General features: G+C 52.4%; 2 protein-coding genes and 1 long non-coding RNA gene across 5 annotated transcripts in view; 2 read left to right on the forward strand and 1 right to left on the reverse strand.

The window, feature by feature from the left end:
- LOC137209915 (uncharacterized) overlaps positions 1-2,936 on the forward strand; it is an 18,624-nt gene extending 15,688 nt beyond the window's left edge. The window contains exon 2 of the long non-coding RNA XR_010936182.1: positions 2,471-2,936. This is a non-coding gene — a long non-coding RNA (uncharacterized lncRNA). The remainder of the gene's footprint in view (positions 1-2,470) is intronic.
- The window catches only part of FAM83A (family with sequence similarity 83 member A), a 22,857-nt gene extending 4,475 nt beyond the window's left edge, over positions 1-18,382 (reverse strand). The window contains exons 1-3 of the mRNA XM_067711363.1: positions 17,838-18,382; positions 7,607-7,774; positions 5,868-5,992 (exon numbers count right to left, since the gene is read on the reverse strand). Coding sequence (XP_067567464.1) covers positions 5,868-5,992; positions 7,607-7,774; positions 17,838-18,317 — 773 coding nt within the window. The 5' untranslated portion in view covers positions 18,318-18,382. The remainder of the gene's footprint in view (positions 1-5,867; positions 5,993-7,606; positions 7,775-17,837) is intronic.
- The window catches only part of C17H8orf76 (chromosome 17 C8orf76 homolog), a 72,878-nt gene that overhangs the window by 40,866 nt on the left and 9,493 nt on the right, over positions 1-22,519 (forward strand). The window contains exons 6-8 of one of the 3 annotated variants that reach the window (XR_010936178.1): positions 17,792-18,650; positions 18,778-21,049; positions 21,995-22,084. The gene's annotated coding sequence lies outside the window, so the exon portion shown is untranslated. The remainder of the gene's footprint in view (positions 1-17,791; positions 18,651-18,777; positions 21,050-21,994; positions 22,085-22,519) is intronic. The other 2 variants (XR_010936179.1, XR_010936181.1) reach the window with 2 other exon arrangements.

Here is a 22,519-nt window from a genome sequence, read left to right on the forward strand (position 1 = left end):
ATCTTGGGGGATTTTTTTTCACTTCAGCATTGCAGCTTATCCATGTTATCTCTTGTTGCTGTACTTCACTTGTCTTTGACTGTTGTATGATATTCCACTGGGGGCTATATCCTGGTTTATTCATACATTCTCTCATTGAGAGGCATCTGGGTTGTTTCCATGGTTCTCCTGTTGTGACCAGTGCTTCTGTGAACACTCTTATACCCGTCTTCTACTGTCCTGCGGACCCGTTTCTCTTGGAAATACACCTAGGAGTGGAATTGCTGGACAAAGCTAGGTGAATGTTCAGCTTTAGAGAAAATGCCACACTCCAGAGTCACTGTGCCGGTTTGCAATCCCATCAGCAGGGTAGAGATTTGTAAACGCACTCTTTGTACTGTCAGGCTTCTTACTGGCTGGCCAGAAGTTTGCTCAGCTTTTTCTGTAAGATGCTATGGAAAAACCTAAATGAACTTTTTGGCCAACCCAATTTTTTTTTTTTTTTTTTTTTTTTTGCTGAATAGGTATAAAATGGTTAACTCATTCTAGCCTTGATTTGCATTTTGCTGGTCACTGAGGATGCTGAACATCTTTTCCTGTGTTTCCTCCCCGTGAACCGCCTGCTCTCACCTCCCCCACCCCCACCCCACACTTTCATTGTTCTGTTTCTTTTGTGGTTTGTGGGAGTTCATTGTGATTCTTGACACTAATCTTGTCAGGGCATCATGAAAACCTGCTCCCAGTTTGTAATCTGACTTTTCACATTCTTTGAGCTGTCTTTGAGGGAACCAGAGTTCTTAATTGTAATACAGTCAGATTTAGCAATCTTTTATAGTTAATGCTTTTTTGTGTTCTGTTTAACACAGAGCGAGGGCTATGTTAAGTCACCTAATCCTTATCCTAAGGTCTAAAAGACATTCGTCTGTATTTTCTACTAAGAGTCTTAAAATTTGTTTTTGACATTTAAGTTCTTTTAATCTATTAGGAGGTGATTTTGTGTGTGTGCACCGCATGTGTGAGTGTGTATGTGTGAAGTAGAATCCACCTTCTCACATGGAGCATTTTTTTTTCCGGTTTCACCTTTCCCCACTGCTCTGACATGCCCTGTCATGTGGGAATCTGTGTCTGGGCTTTCTGTTCTGTTCCATTTGTCACTTTGTATGTGTCCTTCACCCAATGCCACATTGTCTTGGTTACCACAGCTCCATCTGCAAGGGCAAGTCCGCCCTGCCTGTTCTTCTTCAGACTCATCTTGGCTGTTCTTGGAGAAATACATCTTATTGATACACTGTAACCTCCTCACATACACAGATACGTACATAACCTCACAACAATCTCCAGAACATCCTTTACCTCAGTGCTCTGATTACTTTTGTTCTGTCCTATTTCATTTTTGAAGAATTCTGGGGATCAGCCACTAAATCAATTTCATAGACAGGGATGCACAGTTTCAAAAGTTGTATTCCTCTAGCCATACTGGATGGCCAGGACCTAACATGAACATCCATTCATTCAACAAATATTTATGGTCATGTATAAACATACCGGCACTGTATTAACTGTACTTCCTGCCAGGAAGCAATAGAAAAGAAAACAGACCCAGCTCAGGCCCCGACGTCATCTTTCTTAAATCTTGGCTAAACAAGTTCACAGAAAAGGTCTCTAGGGAATGATCTGGAAGCTGCCTCCGGCAAGATGAGTTAGCAGGGTAAGGACAACAGGATTGAGCTGTCCAGCAAAGGGAATAAACGGCAAGTGTAAAGACCCTGAGGCATGAAAGACCTGGGGAGAGGCCAGTGTGGCTGCAGCACAGAGGAGGGGAAGAAGAATTCTGCTAAGACAGAGGCCGCAGTAAGAAGGTGGATTTTTTCCCCCCCAGGAGCAATGACATGCATCGAAGGATTTTAAGGATGGAAGTGATTTGATCTTGTTTGTGTTTAAAAATCTTTCTGTTCCTGGTAAAGCCCAGGGTGGCAGCAGGGGTCAGGGCAGGAGTGGACTCAGGAGCCGGTTGGAAGGCCATGCTGATATCATGCTGTCGCTCATGCTGTTGCAGCTGCCTGATTTTGCACCTCACCCCCGCCCCAAACTTCTTCATCCTCCAAGCCTCAATCCAGCCTCCTGGACCTGCCGGCAGAAGTGGGAGCTCCCTCCTGGCTGACCCCAGAGCACTTTCTTAGCTCATGCTGATCTTAGAGCACACACCATACCGCACCCTGTGGTCATTCATCTACATTTCCTAAGGAGAGAGAGGAGTTCTGTGTCCCCAGCATGTGGCACAGCCCTATGCTGGTGAGACCCTCAACAAGAGCTGAAATGTTGAAATGCACACCCTCCCCACTCCCACCCCCACGACTCAGCCAGAGAAATGGACAGAGCCCTTCAGTGTGGGAAAACTGTGTGCAACCAGAGGGAGGGGCCCAGAGACAGGTGGACTGAAAGGATGGGGTGAAGGCTTTTCTGATTGATTTTTTGTTTTTATTGGAAACAGCTCTAAGGGTCCCAGGGAAAAGGATCCTCTGAAAGGCTGGCAAACAGATCACCTTTGAATGTTGAGAGCAAAAACATTATAGTTGTCCTGCCCTCCCTCCAGAAGCTGGATTCTCCACAGTTCCCAGGAATGGCCCGGCATGTCTTCAAGCCCACTGCCACCCTCCTCCTGGTACCTCCCATATCAAGCCCGACCTGGCCTCGGCAGGCACTAACGAGCTGGAGATCCTAGTCAAGGAAGCTGGTGACCCTGACCCAATCACCTAGCCTCTCTGTGCCTCAGTTCCCATCTGTCATTTAGAAGAATAATGCCTCCCTCAAAATGTCACGAGGATTAAGGGACTTCCCTGGCTGTCCAGTGGTTAGGACTCTGCACTTCCACTGCAGGGGGCATGGGTTTGCTCCCTGGTTGGGGAGCTAAGATCCCGCATGCCATGTGGCAAGCCAAAAAAAAAAAAAAAAAAGAAGTCACGAAGATTAAATCCTTACTAAAGGTCTGATCGCACCTGGCCCAGGGCCTGGCACAAAGCTCAGCAAGGTGGTTATGCTTCCTTCTGCCCCTTCCAAGGGCAAGGCCACCCCTGCATTATGAGCTCAAAGGGCAAATACAAATGAAACCTGAGAGAGTTAATTCTCCTTATTGAAAATAAGAGGAGAGGCTTCCCCCCTCTTCATCTCCTTTCAGAATTTCTTTCTCTGTCCTTTTCAAATGTATGGAAATCTTTGTAATGGCTAAGTAAGCCACTTGCCAGTCGCACAACTGGTTGTTCAAAGATGGGGAAGGGGAAGTGACCGCTTAGTGGTGGAGGGGCTGTGGATGTGTCATCCCCACGTCTGTGTATGCCGCTCTGACAAAAGACGTTATTTTGAGCTGAAGGAATTTGAGAAGCAGGTGCAGGAAGGACTCTCTGGCCTCCCCCTTCTCCCTGAAGCCAGTCACAAGGCCCTCATGTGAGAGATGCCCTCCCTGTACCCAGAGGAAAGGAGCATCCTTATCTCCAAGGGCAGGGGGACTCAGAGGGATCCGAATGGACCAGCCTTGCTCTGTTTCCCCCAGTAACTACCCTTAGCTCTTCCCTTTCGTCCTATCACGTTTTACCGTGGCTGTCCGTTCTTCATCCAACCTCATATAAAAACACTAAGGTTTAACCATTTCTTTGGGTCTTCATTTCCTTTTGAAGGCTCCTGTGTCACGTAAAACTTGTATTAAATAGACTTGTCTGCTTTTCTCCTGTTCATCTCTCTCTCACCAGTCCATTTTACAGGGCCCCAGCCAGAGAACCGAGAAGGATATTAGAAAAAAGTGTTTCCTGGGACTTCCCTGGTGGTCCAGTGGTGGCACGGGACCACTGCGCTTCCACTGCAGGGAGCACGGGTTCGATCCCTGGTCAGGGAACTAAGGTCCCACAAGCTGTGTAGCCGAAAAAGAAAAGAGTTCTTCCTCCCCGTACAATGGGTGCGTGGTTTCTTTGGGGGCAATGGAAGTGTTTGGAGCTAGATAGTGGTGATGGTTGCACACACTGTGACTGTACTACGTGCCTCTGAATTGTACATTTTAAATGGTTAATTTATGTTATCGTGAATTTCACCTAATAAAAAAGAGAGTGAGAATTCCTCTGCTTTGACTGACCCCTCCCTCCAGGCTTGGCTCCTGGGGTCTGGGGCAACTGCCCAGGCCCGGCCCTCACCCTTGCCCTCCAGGTGGTGAACTCGGTCTAGTGGTGCTTGGTCAAGGTCAGAGGTCAAGGTCAGAGGCCTGATGTAGGGTTTTAGGCTGAGCTCCTGCCCTGAGCTTTATGTGCTTGCTGCCCAGAGGCCTTTGTCCCTCTCTAGGGAAAGAACAAAAGGCTGATAAGGTGGCTTTGGCCACTTGGGGAGGGGAGTTCAGCCCCACCTCAGCCTCTTACAAACAACGAAGGGCTGGAGACAGGGCCTGAGAATCAGAAGCAGGGGGGCTCCTTTTCCACAGGTGCCCCCGGATGGAGCAGAGGATGAGGGGAGAGGCTGTGGGTGGAAACAGACGTGGGCTCAGTGGCCCCAGGACACTGGAGGTGTCCCCTCCGGGCTGCCTCGTCCCTGAGCCCCCTCCCTGCACACTAGTTGTAAAACCTCAGCTCTTCCCCTCGCAGAGGGACAGTGCCTCCCAGCTTCCTTTACTGCAGCCTGTGAGGTGGAGGCCACAGGCCCTTCGCACAGCTGAGGAGAACAGGCTCAGGAAGAGGTGGAAATGGGGAGCCAGAGAGGGGCACCCTGGCGCCATCCCAGGCCCCCTTCCCTCCCCTGGGTTTGTTATCGGTTACCCGCCTAGTTCGAGCAGAGCTGCAGGAGGGAGCCCCATCCTGTTCCATGCCTGCAGCAGGCCTGGTCTGTATCTACTAGGTCTCTACATAGCTGGTGAGTGAATGAAGGAACAGAGAGGTGCAGTGACTTGCCCGAGGTCATCCAGCCAGGAAGCTGCAGAGCTGGGAACTGAACTTAGCTTATCTATCTTCTAGGCTGGGCTGCTGCCACTTCCCGTCCCTAGTGCCAGCCTGAGGTCCCATGAAATTTGGAGACACTTCTGACAGGGAAGTGGAGGAGGGGCCAGGAAGCTGGTGGTCAGGGGCCACAGAGGGTGACGCTTGTAATCTTATCTAGGACATGGTGACAGCTCAGAAAGCCCTGGCAATTCTGAAGTGAGAGGAGGGCTGTCTCGGTGCTCTCCAGCCTTCTCGGGGCCCACACACCCTCTCCCCCAGCCAACGGGGCGTCGCCCAGGCCTGCTCTGCTGGGCAGCCCTTCACGACCAGCGTCTTCTCAGCCCACACCCTTTCAAGTCTTGCCTATTACGTGTCCCTTCCCTTGGGGCTTTGGCTGGCTGATAGCAACCGCTTACTGAGCACCTACTGTGTGCTGGGAGCTACACTAGGCTTTGCAAATTTTATCTCGTTGAGTCTTAACAATAGTCTGCAAGGGGAAGTATTGTTATCCCCATTTTACGGATGAGAAAAGTGATGCTAAAAAGAATTGCACACTTTAAATGGGTGAAGTATCTGACATGTGAATTACATCTCAATACATTCACTATATTAAAATAACCAAACATTTTAAAAATAAAATGGGGCCCCCATACACAACCAAACAAATCGCATGGCTTTAGAATCACACCTGAGAGATCTGAGGAGGGAAACAGGATTTTATGTCCTATTGCCACGCAAAGGGAAACCAAGGCACTTGGAAGTGTCTCCCTACCCCGAAGTCCTCCCAGGAGGGGCCCAGATTTTCCCCTTTCACGCAGGCTGGTCCTGCCTCCAGCCTCGTGTATATGATGAGCCCCCAGCTCCCCCAGGGCGTTGCCGGTGGGCCTGTGGGCCTTGGCCTCCGCAAAGCCCCGACAGAAGGTGAAGCGCAGCGCTCACCTGTACGATCCGCACAGCACGTATCTCCAGTCCGAGATGATGAACTTGTCCTGGATTTGGCCGGCGAACTTCCTGCCTGACTTGGCGCAGTACACCTCTCCTTCCACGCTCCGGATGGAAACGTTCTGTTGCAAGGGAAGTCAAGGTATCCTCGCTAATTGTGTACCCAGAGACACACACTTGCCTAAGAAAACATCTGGAAGGATGCTTGCCAAGAGTAGAAGGGTTATTGCTAGCTGGTGAGATTGTGGGCCATTGTTATGTTTTCCTTGGCTGAATTTTCTAAATTTTCTTCAATGTCCTGACATTATTTGAGTAATGGGGGAAAAGAAAAAAGAAAAAGAAAAGAAAAGAAAGGGGAGATGGTAGAATTCAAACAAAGCAGAAAGTAGAAGGAAGATGCGGGCCTGGTGTCCACAGAGCCCTCAGTCCAGGCTCCCATGGCCCACAGAGGCCTGGCAGGCCCAGCCTCACCCTGTAAGTGGCTTTAGTGACATGAGTCCCTGACTCCAGGCTGGTCAGAGGGAAGGCCCAGTGCAATCAGAGGGGGCGGCTTTGTGGAGACCTCAATGGACCCTAGATTGCTGTAAGAAAAGGTGTGGCCACAACCCAAATTGTGGCCCTGTTTGTCCCTTTCCTCCCCAGTGGCACCCGCTGCTCCAGCCCTCAAGCCAGCACCCCTGGAAGCTGAAGAAATGAAAGGCAGGTGAGGCAGGGGGCTGTCAGAGGCCAGCGGGACGCTTCTGGTGCCGAGAATGCCTGCTGGTAGCTGGACAGGCTCTGGGAAGGGGTTGCCCAGCGCCTCCAACCACTCCTTCCAGCCTCTCCACAAGCTCTGGGGGTGGCGGGAACAGGGCCACGTCCCACTGTCCCTTGGGGCAGCGGGTGTGGGCCACGAGGACAAGGCCCGCACTGACTCTCTAGACCTGTTTCGATGGCCTCATGCTGAGGCCGTGTGATCCACGTTACGTCAAGCAGACCCAGCAGTCGGGGGACCTGAGGCCTGTGGGGACCGGAAGTGCCTGGACTCAGCTGCATCCCGGTCAGTGTGGAGGGGAAGGGAAGGAGGAAGGCGGGGAGGTTGGGGTCTCCCGGGGCTGACCTGCCTGAGCTGGGGGGCAGTCACCAAGGAAACCACCTGTCAGCTGTTCAGCTGGGTCTGCTTGTGAAAGCTGTGGGCGGTTTCACGTTAGAGCTTGAATTAGCTGCCCCAAATTTGCCGTGACTAAGTGAACCCTCATCTCTGGGTTTCCCTTCTCCTTGCTGGAAGAAGGAAGTGAGGAGTTTGGTTAAGTCCAAGAGGATCAGCATCCTGTTGGGGCCGTGGAGCCCTAAAGATGCATCCCACAGGTCCTGGATGTCTCACTGCCCCAGAAGTGCACCCACTGGGTCTCCTCAGCTGAGGAGAAAAGGCAGAGGTTGGGCCCCTTTATCCTTCCCAGCCCCCAGTGGAGCTGTGTGAGGTCAAAGGGCTATGAGCGGGAATGATGGAAATCTCTTCCAGGCCAGGTCCTAAAAACATCCCTCAGAATCCTCCCTCCCTCTCTCTCCCTGTCACTATGTCTCGGGGGCCGTGTATTCCTTGTGGTGCAGCTACAAGGTGAGGGAGGACCGTCTGAACTGGACTTCGAACAAGAAAGGAATGTGTGTTAAGCCATTGAGATGGAGGCATGCGTTACCACAGCGTAGCCTATTCTATCCTAACACAAAATACCTTTTACACTGTCACGGGACCCTACCTTGAGGTGACTGTCAGAGATCTGGGCTTTGTCACACATCTCCCGGAAGAGCTTCACGCCTCCCTGGTCCAGGAGCACACAGACGAACACCCCGCGCTTGTTGGCCGCCTCTAGGATGTCACAGAAGATCTCCACGTCTGTGAACACATCCATCAGGATGGCCAGGACCTGGGCCAGGGCAGAGGGGTCGGACACCAGAGAGTCAGGGCCAGGTGCTGACTTCTTTCAGACAAACCCACTCAGTCCCAGCCGGCCTGGGAGAGCTGTTCCCTTTGCTGCTGCGCTGGAGCGGGGAGGGTCTGACAGGGCAGGACTCAAGGAGGGGCGCAGAGCTGCAGTGTGGGCCCTGCCTCTGTCCTGACGTCATCTTTCCAGCCCCACCACAGATCCTCTGGCCTCTCCACCCACTGCTGGCATGGAGAGTGCAGAGGAGAAAGGGGAGATGAGCAAAAAGATGAGGCGGGGGTGGGGTGGGGGGGAGATGAGGCCAAGGGGAGGTGGCCTGGCAGGGTCACAGGAGAGGGACAGATTTAAAGTCACAGGTTCTCAAACATTTGGAGCTTTAAGACGCTCTAGGGCCACTGGCTTTCAAATGTTTTTAAGCCGTGGAATCCTCGCCTCAAACGAAATCCCTGTGGAGACCCCAGGGGATATAAACTAGACTAGGCTGAGCTGCCCCAGTGGGATGGAGAAGGGAGTCCAGCTCAGCCAGCAGGTACTGCATCCTCCATCATAGCAGAAACTTGGGGGGTGGGGGGCCCTAGATAGCCAACAACGGGGAGAGACGTGTGTGTTCCTGCCTGCCAGGCACCCCTCCTTCCTGCCAACAGCACCCCGAGCTCACTTTATTTTATTTTTGGCCTACACCGTGCGACTTGTGGGATCTTAGTTCCCCAGCCAGGGATAGACCCCGGGCCCCCTGCAGCGGAAGCGCCCATTCCTAACCACTGGACCGCCAGGGAACTCCCCCAAGCTCACTTGAAGGAATTACCTCTGCTCCACCATGCATGTGCTTTGGGTGGGGTTACTGCCGTGCCCTGGATTGGGTGTGGGGGAGGCACACTGAAGCCAGACCACTGGCCACAGGGATTGGCCTAAAGGTGGTCACATGACATGTTATCCTTATGGGAGTCAGCCCAGGACTATTGCTGGGACTCCTGGGGAAAGGAGGCATTCCTTCTACTGGGATTGCTTAGCTAGTAGATTATAAACTACAGCTGCTGGCAGCCATCTTGCCCCTTGTGGGGACAGCTTGCCTGAAAGCAAAGCCGGATCTGGAGAAACCAGGGCTAAGAGGTGGAGACAGATGCCCAGCAGCATCCTTTCGACATCTGATTTCAGTTACCCCTGAAGCCAATCCTACGCTTGACTTGTCCGCTGAGGACGTCAATGCATGGTCCCCTTCTTAAGCTTTTTGGGGTTACTTTCTGTGATGTTGTGACTTATAATAAGAAATGTATATTTGGTCTTCATATCAGTTTCTGGCACAGAGCTCCTAATACCCTGGGAATTTCCAGCCTGATGAGAGCTGAGAGCAATAAAGGGGTCTTTTGTTATGTTCATGACGAGACTTTCAGACCTAAGGGCATTGGCACTTAAGGATGTGGAGCTCTTTGCCAGGAGGACCAACCTTGTGATCAGAGGGTTGGAACTTTGAGTCTAACCCCACAGCCTCTGCTGGAGAAGGGAGGAGCTGGAGGTTAATCAGTCACCAATGGCCAATGATTTGATCAATCATGCCTACGTAATGAAGCTCCATAAACACCCAGAAGGAGAGGGTTCAGAAAGCATCTCGTTGTTGGACACGTGAGGGTTTAGGGAGATTGGTGCACTCAGAGCGATGCACTATGCATCTCTTCCCTCTGGCTGTTCCTGAGTTATATCCTTTTATGATAAACCGGTACTCTATTAAGGAAAAAGTTTCTCTGCTCTCAGCCACTCTAGCAAATTGATCAAACCCAAGGAGGGTGTTGTTGGAATCTCTAATCTGTCGCTAGTTGGTCAGAAGCACAGGTGACAGTCTCGGCTTGCGATTGGCATGAGTTGAGTTGTAGGACACCCAGCTGATGTCCAAGAATTGCTTGGTGCTGTGGGAAAGGCTCCCACACAGTGGAATGGAACAGAACCAGAACTCTTTGTCACTCAATCAAAAGTCTTTCCTAGTACCTAAATTGTGGTGTGTTGAGAAGTGGATTATTAGGCAGCCAGTAAAAATGATCATTATAATGGTTACATAGAAACTATAGGACTTCCCTGGTGGTGCAGTGGTTAAGAATCTGCCTGCCAATGCAGGGGACACAGGTTCGAGCCCTGGTCCAGGAAGATGCCGCGGAGCAACTAAGCCCGGGCACCATAACTACTGAGCCTGTGTGGCACAACTACTGAAGCCCGTGCGCCACAACTACTGAAGCCTGCACACCCAGAGCCCATGCTCCGCAACAAGAAAAGCCACCACAATGAGAAGCCCTCGAACCACAATGAAGAGTAACCCCTACTCGCTGCATCTAGAGAAAGCCCACGCACAGTAACGAAGACCCAACGCAGCCAAAAATAAATAAATAAATTTAAAAAAAAAAGAAACTATAAATCACGGTGAAATGTTAAAGTAAAACTTGCTGTTTAATATATGCTCAACAAATGTGCATTAACAATTAATGAATTAAGTGAAAAAAAAAAACCAAAGCACAAAATGATAGCATGTCCATTATTATTGCCAGCAAGGGAAGGTGGTGTATGGATAGATGAGTGCAAAGCAAAAACTAACAGTCATATTTGGATGGGGGACTATGGCGATCTTTTCTTCAACATTACCTGTAATAATAACGTTCAACCACTTTTCTACTAATTACAATAAATTTTTTTGACCATCCACATCTGGGAAGTAGCAAGGACAAGAAGAGTGTCATGGAGGCAGGTGAAGGAGATGGCTGGTACTCACTCGGGGCTGACTTTCTGCTCAGCTGATGTGGGTGTCTGGACCGGGGACGGAACTGCGAAGAAATTGCTCACCCTCGGCTAGAGGTCACTAGAGCTAGAGCTGCTCTAGTAGTGAGGCCCCTGATCCTTTAGAGCCATGGCCCTGTTAACACACAATTAGGTATATGTGCACATTGAAGCTTATGGCACCAATAAGGTCCTCTCTCCTGAAAGATAACTGCCTCCTCATCCAAGGTATTGGCAAAAGAGACAATGCTCTCTCCCCAGCAGGTCAGTAAATCCTCCCAGTTGTGTTCCAGTGAGTCTTCGTTGGCAGAGACAGGGCTGGTAAGCAGGTGACCGATTGACAGAGAAGGGGAGAGGTTTGCAAAAAACCCAGCGTCCTGACTTAAGCGATGCTTGGAAGGACAGGCTCATGATAGCTAGGTTTATCTTGTTTGCCTCCTTTTGGGATTGCCTCCCAGCTGGATCGATTCAAGGCCAATAACTTCTTGCATCCCCTACGTGGGCGTTCTACCTCGCAGGGTGTAGTGTGTTGATCAATCAGGTCCCAAAAGATATGTCCGCATCCTAACCACCAGAACCGTGGATGTGACCTCATTTGGAAAAAAGGTCTTTGCAGATGTAATTAAGATTCTCAAGATGAGATCATCCTGGGCTTTCTGGTGAACGCTAAGTCTAATGACAAGTGTTCTTATAAAAGGCCCTCAGAGGAGAGACAGGGAGAAGAGGATAAGGCCATGTGAGGACGGAAGCAGAGACTGGACTTCTGTAGCCACAAGCCAAGAATCACCTGAGCCACTAGCAGCTGGGAGAGGAGGGAAGGATCCTCCCCTAGAGTTTTTCGAGGGAGTATGGCCCAGCTGACACCTTGATTTTGGACTTCTGGCCTCCAGAACTGTGAAAGAATACTTATCTGTGTTTTGTTTTGTTTTGTTTTAAGGGTTTTTTTTTTGATAAATTTATTTTATTTTATTTTTGGCTGCGTTGGGTCTTCGTTGCTGTGTGCGGGCTTTCTCTAGTTGTGGCGAGCGGGGGCTACTCTTCATTGCGGTGCACATGCTTCTCATTGCGGTGGCTTCTCTTGTTGCGGAGCACGGGCTCTAGGCGTGTGGCCTTCAGTAGTTGCAGCACGTTGGCTTCAGCAGTCGTGGCTCCCGGGCTTCAGAGCGCAGGCTCAGCAGTTGTGGCACGCGGACTTAGTTGCTCCGCGGCATGTGGGATCTTCCCAGACCAGGGCTCGAACCCATGTCCCCTGCATTGGCAGGCGGATTCTTAACCAATGTGCCATGAGGGAAGCCCTTATCTGTTGTTTCGAGCCACGAAATGTGTGATAATTTGTTACGGCAGCCCTAGGAAACTAATACAGAGCAGTAGCACATAATCCAGGGGAAAAACGATCTGGAAGATAGGGAACTTTAGCTCCAGCTGTGGCGCTAGTGGAGGCTAGCTGAGTGCCTTCGGACAACTCACTTACCATCTCCGGGCCTCAGTTTCTTTACCTATAAAACATTGCACGATAGAAGAGCATTAGCTGTCATGTAAGTTGGGTCTAACCGTAAGCCCAGGTAATATAAACGGAAACATATGCAGAAGTAAAGTGTGTCGTTAAAATATGATTGTGATTTTTATATGCATTATTCTTGAGCAAGTGTGGATAATGTTAGAATACCAGCATGAGAGAATGTTGTTTTAATTCAGGTTATGGGAGACGGTTAAAATTAGTGCCCACACCACTATGGGCATAAAAAAGGAACAGAGTAGGGTTCTTATTAGGGCCAATCAGACGGCCCAGCCCAGAGGTGTGGGGTTGGCTGAGAACAGGAAGGAGGTACTTCCCGTGCTAAGGAAGGAAGTTGGTCTGGGAGCGCTGCCTGGCCGGCAGGCTCTGAGAATCTGGAGTTTCAGTGAGATGGCGGGGCCCAGCCAGGGGGCTGCTGGTCAACTAGGGTGATACCCACAGACAGGGGTCATCCTGCGGAGACCTCAAATTCTGGCTGAGAATCCCTCACTACCTGAGCGGCAGACGTGAGTTCCTCATGGGCTGGAAATCCTGCTGCTTTGGGAAGGGCAGGGGGCAGGAGGGGAAAGAGGATTTGGGTCCTGGTGGGACCACCAAGCATGTTGGGGCCAGTTGTTGGGGGGCACTTAGCACCCCAAGGCCCAGTTTGTGCTTCGATTGCTACTCTTCCCTCTTTCTCTCCTACGTGCTGATGCTTCGTTTTTGAGCTTGCTTTTGGTGGATGAGTAATAACAGCAGCAACTCTTTCTTTCTTTCTTTCTTTCTTTCTTTTTTTTTTTTCTTTTGCGGTACGCGGGCCTCTCACTGTTGCGGCCTCTCCCGTTGCGGAGCACAGGCTCCGGACGCGTAGGCTCAGCGGCCATGGCTCATGGGCCCAGCCGCTCCGCGGCATGTAGGATCTTCCCGGACCGGGGCACGAACCCGTGTCCCCTACATCAGCAGGCGGCCTCTCAACCGCTGCGCCACCAGGGAAGCCCCCAGCAACTCTTTCTTGAGCACCTACTCTCAGCCGTATGTTCGTCCCCTGTAACCTTCACGGCACAGTTACCCTGGCTTCCCGGGTGAAGAGCCAGGAGTGCAGAGATGTTAAGTAACTTTCCAAAAGCTGGAATGCGAGGAGATGCCCCAGACCCCAACCCAGAGCCATGCTCCCAACTGCAGTCTACTGCAGGCCTAAGAGAAGGACTCTGATCTCTGCTTACATCAGATACAGCCCGTCCCTCCTCTGCTTGTGGGTTAGGATGGGCCAAGTAGGGAGAGTCAAGCCCTGGGAGGGTTGGGGGACCCCAGCGCAGAACTCAAAGAGAATGTGGACAGAAGAAGGGAAGGGGGCCCAGGTGGACCCTCCCCCGTCACCTATCTGCTGACCACAGTGCGAGGGGGCCAGCAGCCCTTAAAAAGGCAGCAGTGAGAGGACCATCCCCCTGCAACCACATGTTCCCACCTGTTTGTGTCGCCTCTGGGTGTGCCTGGCGCTCCCCTCCCTCACCGCCAATCTGGAGCAGTGACAATATGCCAGCGCTGAGCCCCGCCTCCCAGAGGGGGAGAGGGACTTCCTCTAGGGAACTCCCGTGGGAAGGGAGACAGGCCAATCACAGATCCCAGGAGGATGCCGGGGGCGCAGGGAGCATCTCTGCTGGCCCTTGGGGGCCGTCCCACCCCACTCTGGCAGGACCTAGATGGGACCTGGGCCCAGAGACCCCACAGGCCTGGCAGGCTAGACCCCTCTCTCCCAGGTCTGCCCGTCCCTCAGCGGCCCTTGTCGGGGGAACAGCCGGAGACCTCGCCCTGGGGACCCTGGTGGTGTTCGAGGCCCTGGAATCCCAGTTGTCAGGCATGAGGCAGACCTGCTCGTCAGCTCCCTGGGGGCGCAGTAGGGGTGGGGGCAGGATTGTGCAGTTCCTGCTCAGACTTCTTGCTGTGTCCCATCCCTCCACCCTTGTCCCTTGTTCAGCTGCTCCCAGGGCAGGGGCTTGGCCTGAAAAGGTGGTCCTTGACACCTAGGGGTGGGGGGAGCTTCTTTGGGACCTTCTCACAGCTGCCCCCTTGGTCCTCTGCATGCTCACCCCACTCTCCCCCTACCTCCCCAGAGAACTGAATAGATTTTTCTCTGTGCAGTGAAAGGGAGAGGGAGAGGGAATCGAGCAGGGACAGGGGGCTTGCCTGCTCAAGTTCTCCACCTTTTTGGTCTTGGGACCCCTTGACACTCTTAGAAGTTACTGAGGCTCCAAAGGGCTCTGGTTTCTGTGGGTCATAACTACTGAGACTTGTCAGATTAGAAACAAACAGAAAATTCTTAGTGTTTATTAGTTATTTTAAAATAACTAATATTCCTCACTTAAAACAATATTAAGCCCATTACATGTTAACATAAATAACAATTTTAAAGCAAAAATAACTATACTTTCCAAAGCAGCAGCAAAATGAGTGAGCAGAATGGCATCCTTTTACAGTTTTGCAACTCTCTGTGGTGTCTGGCTTACCAGGAGACAGCTGGTTCTCACATCGGCTCCTGGAGCAATCTGTTGTGATGTGTTGTTGGGAAGGAGATATATAAAGATAATCCGGCCTCACACAGATAAGTGGTTAGAAAGGGCAGGACCTCACAGACCCATTGGAAGGGTTTTGGAACTCTCAGGGGTCCTGGACCACGCTTGGAGGATGGATAATTCGTGTTTTTTGTTTTCTGTGTTTTATGACACTTTGACATCCCAGCGCCAACTGATTACTAGAGATCACAAGCACTTCGACTAGGCGCAGCCTCTGATATGCTAACCGAGCAATCCAGAGCCATGTCCCAAGCCTCCTTTATCTGACTCTCCAGCATCCAGACAGTATTTCCCTGCCCATCCTAAACCACCCCAGTGCCAGCTATGGGACAACCAGGGACCATAGGTGGCCCAGAGCCTGCTAGAATTATTCAAAGTAGCCAATCCTAAACTGTTCACCTGGCCCTGCCTCGCCACCCTGGTGCTCCCCGTGTGGCCCTGCACAGTGTGTGGTGCCTCCTGCTTCTAGGACACTGTGAGCAAAAACCTCCTCCTCCCTGACAGTCCTTTCCATGCCTCCCTACCTCCAGGTCATCCAGACCTCTCACTCCTCTCGACGTCTGTATCTGACACACCCTAGACCTGGAATTCCTTTACCTCCCTTCTCTGCCCAGCAAACTCTTACTCAGCCGTTGAGACTCAACTCAGAGGCCACCGCTTCTGTGAAGCCTGCCTTAGTCGCCCTCCCGTCTGCTCCCCGGCACAAAGCGTTGCTCAAGCCCAGCACTGCCACCCACCAGTGTCCCCTCTCTTCCCACCTCTCCCCCAAGGGCAGGTGGCTGGAGGGAGGGAGGCCCCTTGTTCTGCTCTGCCATCCTGGGTTCAGGGCCTGACCAGTGACTTTGGCTTTGTGGAATAAAGGGATGAGAGCATGAAGGGAAAGAGGGAGAATGCCTGCTCCTCAGGGAGCAGAAGCCGCTCCGGGAGGCGCCCAGCAGGCTGGCTCCATTTGTGCCCCTGTCTTCTCTTCTTGAGGGGGCTGAAGCCACAGGAGAGGGAGAAAACAAACCCCCTGTCCTCCCTCTGTGTGGACACAGCCTACTTCCATCTACAGCCTGTGGCTGGGGATCCAGCCCCCTCTGGCATCTCCGTGGGAACAGGTCACTGGTCACTCCTGAGCCCTCTGTGTGTGTGTGTGTGTGTGTTGTTGTGTGTGTGTGTGTTGTGTATGGGAATGGTATTGCAAACTGCCTGCAAGAGTCTGACAGGTAACAAATGGGTGAAGTTCATCATGGCCTGGGACAAGAGGGAGTGGTGGGGGCTGCCGCAAAGGTGACCCACCCAAAGAGGTGACCTCAACTCAGCGCCAACAGAGCCAGGTCTTCCGACTTGCTAAGAGGAACTGGAAATTCTTACTTTCAGGTGAAATCTTCTGATTTTTAAGTGTTGTCCTAAATTTGTAACATACTGTGTTGATAAAGCAAAGGACAGCAGCAGGCCTCAAGGCCGCAGAGGTGAAGAGAGAGAAGCCTCTCTAGGTGGGGTAGGGGGAAGGGGAAGCGTTCAGCCTGGGGATTGTGACAAGCCCCAACCTGGCTTCTTTCCAGGGAGTCTCACTCACCCTTTGAGCCGCAGCAGCTGCGGCTGAGAATTTCGCCAACACCATTGGTTCCCCGCCCTCAGGCGAGCACTGAACTCCAGCAGAGACCAGAGGTAGCACACTTAAGAACAAGCCCTGGGAGCTGGAAGGGACCCCTTAGTCCAGTGTGGGATCTGGGGCCTGGGGAGGTCAAGGGACTTGCCCTGCGTTGTGCAGCCCACCCCAGGCAGTGTGGGCACTCCTGGTTGCCTGCCTGAGCCCACCTGTCAGTTCCTGATGCTGCCTTGCCAGGGAAGCATGAAATGCTGCTCTGAAGTAGCCCAGCAGCGTGAAAAGCCAATACTCCACCCCTTGTCACCTTCTATTTTATTCTCCAGAGCTCCACTCCCTCCGTCCCGTTTGAGCACAGCTTCCCCCCTCCTGGTGGCTTCTTCTGGAGCCATGAGATTACACACACTATTAGACACGGGAGGGGATTCTGTCATGAGAGTGGGATCTCAGCAGAAAATGAGCTTAAATATCAATTTGCCCATTTTTGAATTCTTTTAAGTGGAACAAACTAAATAATTTTAGTGATGAGAGAGACCCTTTGCAGATGACACTGAGTCCTTTCCTTGGGGTCCACTCTCACCCCTGCCCCTGCAGCTTCAGGAGGTGGAGGGGCACCTGTACCCCTGTGCTGAATGGTCATTTTGTGCACCTGGGTAGAATGATCTGGGGTGCCCCCCGCCAATTCCCCGGGGGAGCAGGCAGCCCCTGTGGGCCTGCAGTTCCAGGAGCATTGGGAGAACTCCCGGCCAAATGCCAGTCCCGGTGCCTGAAATTCTGCCAGCTAAGCTCTGGCCTTGAAGGATTTTTCTTCTTCTAAAGTCACTTATTAAAATATAAACACTCTGGGGAGGGAGAAACCTCTGCTGCCTCCTCTGTCTCTGCCTGACCACAGGTTGGATTCAAGCGCTGCACTGAATTTGTGGGCAGACAGGTCTAAGCCGAGCCTGAGAGGAAACAGGGCGAGTTTGTGTCCCAGTGGAGTGGCCGCTTCATTCAGAAATACAGAAGTGAGGCACCTCGCCTAGGCTGGGGAACTCAGGAAAGGCTTCCTGAGAACGGGACTTCAGTGCTGGGTCCTGAGGAGTAGGTGTTAAGGGAAAAGCAGGGAAGGTGAGGGGGCTCCAGGCAGAGGGAACGGCATGTGCAGAGGCCTCAGGACAGAACCTGATGTGTTTGAGAATCTGCAGGTCACTCAGGACTGAGTGGCAGGGGGTGGAAGGGGAGCTGGAGAGGCCGTGAGCCATGCTACGGAGTCTGCTGGTCCCACTGGGGGCAACTGGGAGCCACTGAAGGCTCTAAGCAACGAAGGGACCAAGTTAAATTTGAAGTATAGAAAAAGTGTCTACAGCAGCTTGGAGACTAGGTGGTCGGGCTCAAGATGGAACAGGAGGGTCAGATGGGAAGCTATTGCCGGAGTTCCAGTGATGGGTGTTGGTGGCCGGGACCCAGACTGTGACAAATGGGATCAGGAAATCAATGATCTAGGGCAGGGCAGAGCGTAACATCCCTGGCTCCATCCTAAGCTCCAGTCACCTGGACTCCATCCCTTAGAGCAGGACACATCCCTCTCTCCTCTTCTCCACCAGTCCCCCCACCCCATGGCCAAGGAGACGCAGACTCCGCCATCGCTACCTGGCTGGTCCGGGTGATGCAGCGGCGGATGAGGTCCCTGATGTTGTTGCGCTTGTCCGTCTGGAAGTACACGGTGACGCTGGACTTTTCCTTCAGGTAGGGCTTCTCAGCTGAGGCCCAGGTGTGCAGCAAGGTCGGCTCGCTGCCCTCTGAGGCCACAGGGAAGTAGGTACTTGAGGCCACGGAGCAGGAATCGAGTCCCTTGGAACCTGCCGCGGCCTCTCCTGGGGGCTCCGGGGCAGAGGGGGGCTCCTTGGCCTGGGCCTGGATGTACTGGGCCTCCACCGAGGACAAGAAATCCACCTCGCCTTCCTGGCTGAGCACCCGCCAGTAGGCCTCGGGACCCCCATCCAAGAGGGCATCTGTGGCCAGCCGGGCACTCTCATTGTCACTGAAGTCAGCCCTGGCTGGCCGGACCCACTGGCTCTTGACCTCTTCCAGGCGTTTCTGGATCTTGCCCACGTGTCTTGCCCCGCTCATGCTGCCCTGTCCCTGAGTCGTGTGGGGGGCAGCCGGCACCCGAGCTCTTCCTGATGTCAGGGGCAAGCGGGCCACACCACCCAGGAGGAGCGGGGCTCACAGCACTTCTGGAAAGCACCCACTCCTAGCACTGGTGTGCGGCCCGCATCCAGGATTACCTGCTCCAAGGTAATCCTGCCCTCCTGAGCAATGCTTCACAGGAATCATCACCCACTGCCAGGGGTTGGTTTATCTCTGAGCGACACCCGCCCTGCCCGCGGGCCAGGAGGGCTGGCTCTATCACGCCTGGGCACACTCAGCCCTGGGAGACTTCTTCTCCTCCCAGCAGCCAAGGTGAGCCAGCTTTCCAGCTTGTTGTGCAATTCTCCCAAGACCCTCAGGCCCCATTTACAAAGCAAGCAGCCTCTCCCAGCACAGTCACCGCTGTGCCTCAGGTCCCCTCCTGTGCTCCTCATTTCAGATGCCAGTTGGTTCAGAGACAGTTTCCCTGATGGGCCCCTGAGATCTGCCATCCATCCTGTGCCCATGTGAGGAGGGAAGCTGGATGCCCCCCAGGCAGCACTGTTCACCAGGCACTGCTCCTTTCTCTTGGTAACACCTCCAAGTTCCCAGCCCTCCCCATTCTCTGGAAAAGCCTTCTTTCCCATCTCTCTTCCCTTATTGTGTTTGCAGCGGTCATGCTTGAACAGAACCCCCAGAGAGGTTCCATTTCTGGGGCCGGCGCTGATCTGTTGGAAGCGACGGCTGCTTGGAATACTATCTGGAGAAGAATCTTCGGCTGTGTCCGGCCCACGGACCGATGGGATCAGTCTGTCTTGGTGCTGGTGGGGCAGGTGGCCGCAGGCGTGTTTGAAGTAGATGAACTGCTAAGGGAGGAGCCACTTTTTCTTTCCAGGTCAGGCCATGGTCAATTCCACGTCAATGGAATGCAAAACCTAGAGCCCTGATGTTACTGAATCAGGTCTGACTGCTTGATGCGCAAAAATCAATATTCCAGAGAGAGACAAAAGTTGGTGAAAAGGAAAGCTGCCTTTAATCAGAATGCTGGCAATCTGGGGAAATGGACCCAGTGTCCCCAAAACCCACCTCCCAAAATTCTGCTCAGCCGTGGAGTTTGTAAAGGGAAAAGGGGAAGTAATCTCAGTCATTGACGTAGGGAGTCAGAGTCGTCGCCATCCCTCCCCGTGTGCAGGCTTGTCGGCTCCTTGTGATTCTCCCTTAGGTGCTCTCTTGTTCACACAGTTTGTTCGTGAGATTGCTGAAAGAAAAGCTAGGGAAGAGATCTGGTCATCGGCTGATTACTTTATCTTCATTTCTAATTTGATCTATGGAAAGAACCAACAGATTAGACAAGGTGTGGTGTGATCAAAAGATTTGAAAGGTGTGCTAGGGCCGGAGGTGAGTAGGGCATAGGGCGCCTGGTTTGAGGTTAGTGACAGGACAAAGGGGCCTCCTGCAGAGAGCTCTTTCCTGCCCAAAGCTGCTTACACGGACTGCCTTTGATTGGGTTCTTCCAGAAACAGACTAGGATTCGAGTACAAGTAGCTAACTGGGAGGTGATCCCAAGATGCTCTGGTAGGGGAGCAGAGGAGTGAGACAGGAAGGTGAGGGGAAGCTGCTCGGGGCAGGGTACGTTAAGGAGCATGTCACCATTGTGGACATCTGGGATTTATGAACATCTGTGGGAACGTCTGGGCTCTGGTCCTGCCAGGGACCTCCAGGAGACGGTATAGAATACATCTCAGACTTTTCCTACCCAAAGGCTGAGAAAACTGCAGAATCTATCTACCAACCCCCACTGATCGTTGGTCCAGGGCTGCTTCTGGGGCTGCATTAGTTCCCCAGCCCTACTGGCCGGTTCTGTGGGCTCACCAAGCACAGCCCTGGAGCCCGAGAAAGCCTGCAGGCAGAGGTCACAAGTGCAAAGGACAAGCTAACGAGGTAAGAGCGGGGCCCTGACAATATCCGCTATGAGAATTATGGCAGGAAACTAGGATTGAGTGGTCTTCAAACAGCTGGCACGTGGTAAGAGCCAGATGCCTCTCTGCGGCACATCTATCTACTCTTTGGAGGACAGTGCTATATATAAGCATCTGTAACCCCACAAAAGCTGTGGAGGGAGGCTGTCTGGAAGTAGAGCAGTGTTTTTAAATGCACAGTCCAAGAAAGAGAAAGGGGATTTAAAAGGGATTTCTTCTCTTTTGAAGGATATAGAAGGAATCTAATTCAAGACCTCGGGCACCCTTCCCCTTATTCCACTTTATCTCCTTCCACAGGGCCTGGACCCTTGATGGGGACAAAGCTAATACCCTCTCTGTCTTTGGTGCCCCTGGCTCCGCACGCCCTCCCTTCTGCCAGCTCCCTGCTTGTGCAGATTGACTTCACCTCTTGCCCACATTCTCCTTGGACCTTCCCTCCTCTCCATCTCCTCTGGGTCCTCAGCCCACTCTCCAATCTGTCATCAAATCCAGTCCCCAGTCTGGTGAGGGGATAATAATCCGTGGGATTTGCGCTGGTTCCCTCCGAGGCTCAGAAGCTGTGGATGGCTCGCAGTTGCCTGGCACGTTGAGCACCAAGTCTCGAGCCTAGCCTTTGGGGCCCTGCATGTCTGTGACCTGTGTGAACATTGCAGCCTGACCTCTCCTCCACCTGGCCGTCATCGAGTCCTCCCTGCACGCTGGCTCTCTGAGCTAAGGGACACATGGAGGATGAGGCTTCGTCTCACAGATGAGGTAAGCAAGTTTCAGAGAAGTTGAGTAACTTGCCCAGCTAGTAAGTGGCAGAGCCCGACACAGTCCCTCCAAAGCCAGTGCACTTTCCACTGTGCCAAGCTTCACCCTCCCTTCCTTTCCCCGGTCCCTTTCCACTCTCAGAACAATCCAAGTCCTCTTATCAGTTCCAGAAAGTGTGTATGGGAGAAGGACAGAAGTGGGTAGATGTTCTGGGGCTCGCCTTTCACCTGGGCCTGATCCTCTTTGGTAGATGAATAAATGATGGGAGGTCCCTCTGAGACAGAGGCAGGTCTCGGTGGCCTGTGGGGGCCATTTTCACTAGTCTACTTGCGCAGTAGCTATCTTTTTTTTTTTTTTTTTTTTAAAGACTCTTTGAGTGGAACTTTCCCCTCAAGCTGCTGGAGGAAGAAGAGCCCTGCTTCTCCTGTCCCCAGCTCCCTGCCCTTACGCAGACCCCAGGGACTCTATCAAATCCTTTAGAATAGACAGCAAATGCAGTCTCTGTGTGCTGTCCCACCTTTGCCCCCGTTCCTGCACTCCTGGCAGACGTTACTAGTTGATCATAGAACTTCTTCCCTGTAAGCTGGGAACCATCCCCTCACTGCTCTCTACGGGGCTCAAAGAGAAGTTCTCACCTAGAAGGAATCTTGGATGTACTGATGAGAAAACCGTACATCCAAGATGTACTAATGAGAAAACTGTTGCCCAGAAAGGGAAAGTGACTGTTCTCAAAGTCACACAGCTGGCCAGTGACTGTCATCAGCGTTGGCCCTCCCCTCCTCTGCAGCCCCAGCCATGTGAAATGTCATCATTCTTGCTGGGTCTGCTGGCTGAAATAACAAATTTCTCCCCTGGGATTGCACTTCTGGACCAGGAAGTCTGGCCAGCTGTTGAGCCACATTGTCATACGTTGAGAAATCCTTATCAAAGAGCCTTTGATTCCAGGCGCTGTGGATTATGGACAACTTACTTCCCTTCTTCCATCCTGTGACCTGAAGTGTAGTCTCTCTGACTCGTGAGGATACTGACAAAGAGGTAAGGAATGAGAAGCCGGTCTCCTGTTAGCAAATGAGTGGGGTTTGGGGCTTCCTGAGAATTCCATTTGTCTAGGGCCATGCTTCTCAACAGGGGGCGATTTTGCCCATCTAGGGGGGGATGTGGCGGTGTCTGGAGACATTGTTGGTTGTCACAGCTTGGAGGGGTGATGAAGCCACTGGCATCAAGTGGGTATAAGCCAGGGATGCTGCTGCACCCTGCAGTACACAGGACAGCCCCCACCATAAAGAACTATCTGGCCCCAAATGTCAATAGTGCTAAGACTGAGGAACCCTGGCCTAGGGCCCGGGGAATGACTAGTGACATGACTGGCCCTCGCCCATGTAGGAGGTCCAGTCCCCTGCCTTTGCTCAGCCCGCCCCCTCAGCTGGAAGTCCTTGCTTCCCCCAACACAATTTATTCAAATCCTTCTCT

This window comes from Pseudorca crassidens, chromosome 17 (genome assembly GCF_039906515.1).
Source record: "Pseudorca crassidens isolate mPseCra1 chromosome 17, mPseCra1.hap1, whole genome shotgun sequence".
NCBI classification, from domain to species: Eukaryota; Metazoa; Chordata; class Mammalia; order Artiodactyla; family Delphinidae; genus Pseudorca; species Pseudorca crassidens.